General features: G+C 42.8%; 1 protein-coding gene across 2 annotated transcripts in view; it reads right to left on the bottom strand.

Annotated features, from left to right (window-relative positions):
* Positions 1 to 856: 856 nt before the first annotated feature.
* The window catches only part of gtpbp1 (GTP binding protein 1), a 19,825-nt gene continuing 11,362 nt past the window's right edge, over positions 857 to 9,319 (bottom strand). Inside the window, exons 8-13 of one of the 2 annotated variants that reach the window (XM_030781544.1) lie at positions 5,717 to 5,899; positions 5,215 to 5,350; positions 4,913 to 5,091; positions 4,481 to 4,648; positions 3,388 to 3,438; positions 857 to 1,691 (exon numbers count right to left, since the gene is read on the bottom strand). In XM_030781544.1, the coding sequence (XP_030637404.1) occupies positions 1,590 to 1,691; positions 3,388 to 3,438; positions 4,481 to 4,648; positions 4,913 to 5,091; positions 5,215 to 5,350; positions 5,717 to 5,899 (819 nt within the window). In that variant the 3' untranslated portion in view covers positions 857 to 1,589. The remainder of the gene's footprint in view (positions 1,692 to 3,387; positions 3,439 to 4,480; positions 4,649 to 4,912; positions 5,092 to 5,214; positions 5,351 to 5,716; positions 5,900 to 9,319) is intronic. The other variant, XM_030781545.1, reaches the window with a different exon arrangement.

Raw genomic sequence — 9,319 nt, 5'->3', positions numbered from 1 at the left:
TCTCTGTCAGTCTATGGGAAACAGACTGGCATCCAGAGAGCAAAGAGAGGCATCAACAACAAAAATATGTTTTCACGGCCTTTATTACTCTGTTGTGTTGTGTTGAAAATGTTTTGTTCCATAAGAATGTAAAGAGTGATGACCCAGGTGTCCTCTGAGAGGAGGAGTGTAAGAGACTAACAGATCTGTCATTATTCAACCTCATTAAAAATGACCATGTGTATTTTTACAGTAAGGATAAAACCATACGCCACTGCTGATGTACAGGTACAGAAACAGATGAGTAACCCAAGGGTTTGGACCTCTGTTCTTTGTTTGTTTGTTTGTTTTAATAAGAAGTCACCTCAAAGCTGTCAGAGTATTGATACAGTACTGGTTTCTCTGTTCAGATGATGATGTGAATGCTAAAAATGAGAAGGCTTGGGGAAAACCTGCTGCCCATGGGGAAAACCTGATTTTAGATACCCTTTTACAGAGGGTGTGTGTGTGTCTATATATATATATATGTATGTATATACACACACACACGCACACATATATATATATATATAAAATCCCTTTTTACCTCATAGTTAAATAATAAAATCATGCACGTTTTGTGTGGGGAAACGACAGACTCTTAGGCATTCACCTGCAGACCTCTAGGGTCACCGTCAGAGCACCCAGTTAAGACATTTACATGTCAGAAACTGACTCAATTGTTCCAGTTTGAGACAAGTTTCTTAGCTAGTACAGCACTTGAGACATGCACAGTGTAATATATATGAAAAAGTAAAAAAAAAAAAAAGTATAAATAATTACTTTATATTTTTAAATAACATGAGAACCAGATTGGCTGAGATTAGCTGTTAGTGACTGTGCTGTAGGTTGGAATGTTAGTTTCCACATTAATGTGGAGTCTTCGAGACAGTCTGAGTCGCTGAATTACCTGTTCTCTCATGTCACCTGCTTGTGTTGTGTAGTAATTCAGTCATTTTATCCCATAATTAAGAAACTGTTTGACCTCAGGATGAACTGTATCTGAATATGTGAACAGCAGACAATCTGTGTAAACCTGTCAATAAGGACCTGCCTAATGCACACTTCTACACGGGGTGGGCGGGTGTAGTAGACTGGGGTGTCAAAATCCAGTATTTGATGGCCAAGGTCCTGCTGCTACTCTTGTCTACCCGTGGTCTCTGATTGGCTGAAAAGCACACCAGCACCTACTTTCCTCAGCAGGTAAGTAAGAAGTCAGAACAAAAAGCTGCAGGGACTGGGTTTTGACACCTGTGGAGTAGACTGGGATCCAGATGAACATGTTGAAAACTCTCATGCCACTGGTCTGGTTTTAAAAAAAAAGGCATATATGCTACATACCAACTTCACTGTCCTGTCAAACAACACACACTGATCATAAGTTACAGCCCCTCTAGACTGTCCCCGAGGTACATGGGTAGGTACATGGGTATGACTATATGTGTGAGGATAAGTGATGCCAGGCTGGGAGGTGAGTACAGACTCTGGGCTGGTGTGGAGGAGGTGGGACAGTTCCATGGGGAGTAAAGACACTTTACGGAGAGAGGTGATGAGAGGGAGTAATGGGGAGTTTATGAGCCTCCTGCTCCAGCAGGAGGGCTGACCGCGGGGTTGGTCTGAGATTTGCCTTTATGTCGCTGTCCTCCTCGCCGGCGGCCTCCTCCAGACTTTGGCTGTGTGAGAGAAAAAAAGAAAAACACACTGTCAGTCTTCCCAGCTCCTGGTGCACTGACTAGTCTTCCATAGGGAAAAACAGTTCTTTCATCAAAATCATTTAGAGAGAGAGAGAAATTATATTAAAACTACTGTGGCACAAAAACACACACACACATACAAAATTCAAACGCGTGAGAATTAGAACCATATACAGCATGGGGAATATGCTTATCTTTTTCTCTTCACGACAAACCTTGTTCTCATTTTATGTAAGCATTTTAACAGAAGAAATTAAATTACTTCAACCAAAGAGTTGTGTCAGCTTTTGACAGCAAGTGATGGAATATTCCAGAGCAACACCAACAGCTAACACACTACACATGCTACCCTTATGGGGACTCTAATGGGCCTGGGAGTAACATGGTCCAATGTAATGCATTAATGTAATCTCATTTTCTCTGTAAGGAAGTGGAGTAACACACTACAGTTTAAATTCTTATAATCACATCATAATTACTGACTTTTGTTACTTGCGTCACCAATCACGAGTCCATATGGCAGCTGCTAGCACAGAGGGGTTTTTTTGTTTTGTTTTTGTGCCATAATCCTTTAAGAAACAAATCACCAAAAGTGTGTCAAAGCCCACTTGAACAAATCTTAGTTTTCTCTTCAGTCTCAAGACATACTTTTCAACCTAGGCTGTCCTGTGCTGACCCCAGAGAGGAACAGGCTGAATCCAGTGAGTAATCTGAGAGACTTTAGTGGATGAGATGCCACTGCTGTGACAGAGGTGAGGAGACAAAATGAGTTCAGCCGAGGTGATGGTATTAGTGATGTGCACAAGGCATGTTTAATGTTTAATCATGTGCCTTTGATTTTTCTTTGGCTGTAATTCGTACATTGCTGAACTGCCTGCCCACTGTACAGCCCCTCTATTTTCATTTATAAAGATGTATATTTGGATATTACACACACACATATATAAATATATATGTATGTATGTTTTTGACCTTACAGGCCATTACTTGCTGGTCCATTTGTTTTGAAATGGAGTAATCACTTAGTACATATTTAGTTATTTAACTTAATGCTGAACTCATTAAGCACTGCACAGACACTCAGGTGTCAACTTCTTAATCTCCATTTTTTAGATTTCTTTGGGTTTTCGAGAGCAACAGAGAGAAGTAAAATAATCCCATTACAGAAATAATGAGAAATCTGTAATGGATTATTTTGTTTGAGTAGTTATCCCCAGACTAATTACAATCCACCACACTAGTCCAGAGGACCGACCCTACCTAATGAAAATAAATGATCTAAACGTCACACTCCTCAGCCATTCTCATGTTTCCTTACATCAACACAGAGGAGAAACTATCAAACACCCAGAATGAAAATTCACAATGTCCATTTCCCACGTGTGATGGGTTCCAGTGTGTGACATGTGATATTTACTGACTTGTATCATGCACAGTGCAGTCTAATGGCAGGGAGACAGACGTGCGATGGGTTCCAGTGTGTGATGTAAGATATTTACTGACTTGTATCATGCACAGTGCAGTCTAATGGCTGTTAGAAAGTCATGTATCCTGCACAGTGCAGTCTAACGGCAGTGAGACAGGTCTGGGCCACATCCTGCCGCCTGCGTTTTTTTTCCCCTTTCACTCTGTTCTATCGGATACATGGGTCGGGTCAGACCTTCTCTACGTTTACCTTGCTCTCTTTGTTTCCTTCCTTAGTCTGGGGATCTTCCTCCCCCTCAGTCTGATGTTGTACGCAGCAAAAGAGAAGTGAGGAAGAGGAGAGGAGAGTGTCAGAGATAAATGAGAGAGAGGAGGAAAAAATGGGAGGGCAGAGGATATGGTGGCACAGTAGAAAGGGAGAAAAACTAAGAGATGGGCGAGGAGCAAACGTGAAGAGAATGGAAGCGGTGCGTGGAGGAGAGGAAAGACAGGACTAGAAGAATGAAAGAAAGAAACGGGATGTGGAGGAGGAGAGGAAAGACAAGACTACAAGAATGAAAGAAAGAAACGGGATGTGGAGGAGGAGAGGAAAGACAGGACTAGAAGAATGAAAGAATCGAAACGGTATGTGGAGGAGGAGAGGAAAGACAGGACTAGAAGAATGAAAGAAAGAAACGGGATGTGGAGGAGGAGAGGAAAGACAGGACTAGAAGAATGAAAGAAAGAAACGGGATGTGGAGGAGGAGAGGAAAGACAGGACTAGAAGAATGAAAGAAAGAAACGGTATGTGGAGGAGGAGAGGAAAGACAGGACTAGAAGAATGAAAGAAAGAAACGGGATGTGGAGGAGGAGAGGGAAGACAGGACTAGAAGAATGAAAGAAAGAAACGGTATGTGGAGGAGGAGAGGAAAGACAGGACTAGAAGAATGAAAGAAAGAAACGGGATGTGGAGGAGGAGAGGGAAGACAGGACTAGAAGAATGAAAGAAAGAAACGGTATGTGGAGGAGGAGAGGAAAGACAGGACTAGAAGAATGAAAGAAAGAAACGGTATGTGGAGGAGGAGAGGGAAGACGGGAGAAAAGAATGAAATAAGTAAGAAGATTTAGATGAGAATGAGCGCAGACGTGGGAGATGCAAAGAGATTAAACACACTGAGGGAACAGGACAGAGCGGCTCCACAATATGAAGTGTCAAAGAAACTCTAAACATTCAGGAATGGGTACATACTGAAGATACACACACACACACACACACACACACACACACACACACCTCTTGATCTTCATCTGTTCATCATTCATTCATTCCCCCATTTGCATCAAAATGTTCTTCCTTCTTTTACCTGTTGCTGTGCTATGAGTGGATTGGCTGGAGTTCCTGTGCTAGCTGCCTCATCATTGGCTGGAGTGACTGCGTCCTCTCGTCGAGGTGGGGGTGCTTTTTTTGTCGACTGCATCTTAATTTGCGGAGGTTTGGTGTTGGAGGGCTGGTTATTGTTTGACTGCAGTAGCTGGTGGCAGACAGGACAGACATTCTTTTGCATGTTTTAACAACAGAAACACAGAATCTCACCAGGGTGTGCTGCCTTTTCACTCTCACATCTGTCACACACAGACTTTTCCTGTGAAGGTTTCCATAGAGAGAAGTCTCTGACTTTGGACAGTGGGTTTACATTACAATAGCAGAGACAGATTCGTTTTCACAGGACTGTTCTCAACATTACAGAGAAAATGACCTTTCCCTGACCCTCTGACTCTCCGTGACCCCTCCTGACCTTGGTGATGGTGCCGACGGCCTTGGTCCGGCCCTCTCTGAAGACCAGGCGCTGGTCGGCATGCAGATACTCAGGCGTTTTGATGAAGCGGAAGTGCACAGTGGCCTTGTCTCCGGTGCGTAGACAGTCCCTGTTCATGGTCAGGATTGTCGCTGTCTGCCGGATGCTTCCACAGTGCACTGAAGGAAAAGAAACAAAACAAAACAAAACAAAACACAACACAACACTCATATGTTTAGATGGCAAACTGTGCTGTCTATTCACTCAGTGTGCTGAAAAAAACCCTGTAATGAGTGACATACCCATGGCTTGGTATCGGGGAGAGATGGTCGTTGGGTGATGGAGGACAAGAATCTCAGCTTCAAACTCCCATGATGCCTGTGGGTTTAACCTGGGTGAGACCATCACCATTCCCTTCCTGATGGAGGAGCGTTTAATCTGTGAGAAAGAGAGAGAGAGACAGAGTCAGAGACAGGGGGGAGAAACAGAGAAGGAGAGAAGGATGGTGATCAGTTATGTAAGTGTTTAAACAGAGAATCAACAGACAATAGAGTTTAAAGAGTTAAACAGATTTGAAAACATATGAAAACACAGGTAAAACATAGCTACTCTTGGTCTTGACAACAGACGATAAGAGAAAACACACAACAGAGTTAAGCAGGTGTTAGCCAGACCAGAGTGACTCTTGGCGTTGCACTGTGAGCTTGTACAGTTCAAACACAGTCAAATTACAGTTAAAACACAGTTAACAATGGAAGTGACAGTAGCGTAGCAGCTGTCTGCAGTAACATTGTGTGCTCTTACCTTTTTGAGAGCGAAGGATGCCGTCTGTCCGCCCCGCACCTCCTTCACAGGCATCCTCTTCCGGTGGATGGATTTGACAGCGATGGGGGTAAAAGCGCCCAGAGGGTCTGGGCCCAAGAGCAAGGTGTCATTAAGTCGTATCAATCCGCGTAAAGTAGTCCCTGATACCACAGTGCCCACACCCTGCCACAGAGAACATACTGATTAATGTGCTACTAGAAGACTAGTAATATGAGGATATTACAGAACAGATTTCCAGGTGTTATAAAGGTCAAACTATCGTAGTGGTAAATACTGAGGTAACATTTCACTCAACTGTAGCAACTGCAACATCAGTTACTGAGGCAGACAGAACTTATATAACAATAGAGATCTCAGGGCATCAAATCAAATCTAATCAAAACACATGATGATTGTAAGAATAACATTTAGGTTATGAAGATATTAGTAAAAATATATTTTTAAATAATATACTGAAGCATACTGAAATATACTGAAGTACACTGAAGACTTTACTATGTTTGTGCATATTTATGATCATATTATTTTATTTATTCTCTTGATTATTCCCTCTTTTTTTCTCAGTTCATTTATTTATGTCTGTTTTTCCTTGCTCCTGTAACATTCGAGGAAATACAGTATGGGGGAGGAGTAACATTTAGAGTGGCTGAGTAGCAGTTTGTAATGGAAACAGTTGTCCTTCCTGGAGTTATGAGAGAAACCAGCGGAGTTTACAGGTGGATTTTCTAATCCTTGTGGGCTACTGATTAACCTTCTCAAAGACCTGAGGGGAGATATGAATTCCTGGAATAATCTTCAGCACAACCTTTAAATCATTTCGTTTACATTCCTACAGCCAATTTAAAACCATGATTACAAACCACCCCGCCTCAATTTATGACTGTTTTAACTGATTTTAGCTGAATTTTTATCTGTCTTTTGCCGATATTTTACAGTCTTAGTTTGTTTATTGTGCTCTCCACATTTTATTGTTTTTACCTTGTTCTACTGTTTTTTGATTGTTTTTTACTATTTTTATTGTTTCTTTGTTCCTTCCTTTAGTATTTTATTGTTTTATTTATTATGTTTCATTTAATTCTGTACTCTCGGCAACAATGAAAATGAGGGCTTCCCTCAATGTCTCCCCGAGAACTAAATAAAGGTTGAATGAATGAATGAATGAATGAACAGGAGGGGAAAAGAGGAGCTGAATCAGGTGGAAGCTACAACAGCAGAAAACTCTGCAATAATCCTCTTCACACTTTTGAACTTCCAGAAGCTTCTCTCATTACTCTCTGGAAGCTTGCCATGGTGCCTGAGGCACTCTACGATATTTACTCAATAGGGCAAACACAAGTGCAGGGAAAAGCAGAGGACATGGGGCGTGCGTTTTCATTAACGAGCTATGATGTCACTGCTACACAAACTGTGTACTCAGCACTGTGTCGCGTGCCTGTGTTTGAGACTTTGGCTGGCTGTCCTCGGTCATTCCAGATGACAGCGTGGTGACATTTGATCCAAACGTCTATGAGAAGTGAGCTTGAGAGGACAAACTCTGGTGAGAGTCCAGACACAGCCCAGCAGAGAGCGGCTCACAGCCACTCTTCACTGACAGGTTGGTCTTGTCTGAAAATCACCTACTAGATCAGTTTCTGTATGCAGTCCGCCCTTCCCACCAAGACGAGGTCAAGAAGTCATCCCCACAATAGGCCATGTGTACATAATCAAACACATCAAACAAACTGGGAATCAAATGGAAAACAGCATTAAAAAATGAAGAGCCTTTGTGAAGTGGAGCAGATGAAAAGGGAGCTGAAGGACAAACTAAAACAGAATTACGACACACATAACGCACTTCTGGAAGAAACTGTCAAGGCCAGAAACCAAACAAAGAGCCCCTGAGTCACAGTAAAGTGCACGAAAGGTTTGTCCGCTCCGTTCAAATTCTGTGATTAGTGGACTGGTTGAGTGACTATTCCACAGGACAGGGTTTCTCAGTTAGCCTGATGGCCTGAGACAAAACTCAACACTGTCCTACAGGGACGCTGTGTAGCTGACCCCCTGTTGGAGAGTCTTGACGTTTGGCTGAAGTTATCTCGTTAACTGAGAATTCCTGCTTTCTGGAGCACATCCCAGGGGCTTCAGATTGCTTGGGGCGATGCAAGATGCACAGAGATGGTGGAGCCTGTTACCATGGAGACAGGCTGGTCATTAGAGTCAGTCGAGTGGCCAGAGCTTTTTCTTCGCCTTAATCTGTGATGGTGTGCAACTCATGACAATATCAGTATTGTCACACTGAATCAGTATGGAACCGGCTCCTGTGTGGCAACCCATTTTCCACAAATCTGGACACCACATCTGGACATCCCCTCCATACCTAGGAATCGGAAGATCTCACATATTACTCCAATTCCAGAGAAACCTTGCCCTGCTGTCCCATTTCGCTCTATTCCATTCGAGAGGTTAGAGCAGGATGAATTTCACTCTTATCAGTTCACACGTGAGCTCTGTCTCTACTCTCGCTCATCTCATGAGAGAACATTAGGATGAACTAATCCAGATTTCATTCACACATACAGCTCCCTCCTTCCCCAGAAACACCCAGAGCCTTATTAAGGTCAATAACAATCCTGCCTTGAAAACCTGACCTAACTTTCCCCAGGAGAAGGCCAGCTCCCGGTTTCAAACGTCTCACACTGTGTCACCAGTGTCAGTCACCACGACAGTGTTAAGTACACACGTGTGGTCACACTGACGGTTCCACTGAGGAACAGAAAGCATACCTGACGCCTACCTGTACGGTGGGGACAAAGTGATAAAATGCTGATATCTAAGAGACTTAATGCTCAACACGCAGAAAACAGAGGAGCAGGTTTTCAGGGACCTCGCAGGGTTCCTGTTATAATTCACAACCAGCCCATAAAGTAGCTGCCTCAGACCAGTACCTGGGGGAGTATTTGGACTCTGGTTTGTCTGGGAACAGACTTGGGCTGTAAGGTACAATGAGGGGTTTTGTGTCCTGTGAATATTAAGGTCCAGGAGAACTCCACTTCTGCTCTTCAGCTCCACTTCACAGGAAACTGTGATAGATGGATGCAGAGTGCATCTCAACAGCCTGTCAGAAAACTAAGGATTCTGGGCCATCTGGGACTACGCTGTGAGGTGGTTGATCACTCACAGGAACACACTCTCTTATCCAGTCACTTACACAGCACTCTCAGACGAGCAAGGCACCGCAAGGCCATCTTCCATTTACATGAACAAGAAAGAAAGAAAGAAAGAAAGAAAGAAAGACAGAAAGACAGAATGAAAGAAAGAAAGAAAGAAAGAAAGAAAGAAAGAAAGAAAGAAAGAAAGAAAGAAAGAGAGAGAGAAAAGCATGCTCAAAGAAAGAGAAAGACCAAAGGAACAAAGAAACAAGGAAAGAATGTCTGGTACGTCTGTGTGTCTGTTATCAGACCCTGGTCGCATTGTCTGAACCAAATGTTCCCGTAATAATATAAATATCTAACAAAGTTACTGTCATTGTTAATAGAAAAGGGGACAGAACATTTCATTGGTTATGATTAGACTTCGGTTATTTATCTTTAGTTCCAGTAAAAT

The sequence above is a fragment of the Chanos chanos genome, chromosome 8 (genome assembly GCF_902362185.1).
Source record: "Chanos chanos chromosome 8, fChaCha1.1, whole genome shotgun sequence".
In the NCBI taxonomy this organism is placed as follows: Eukaryota; Metazoa; Chordata; class Actinopteri; order Gonorynchiformes; family Chanidae; genus Chanos; species Chanos chanos.
The sequence above is the reverse complement of the archived record's forward strand: the minus strand, read 5'-3'. Positions and strand labels throughout refer to the sequence as shown.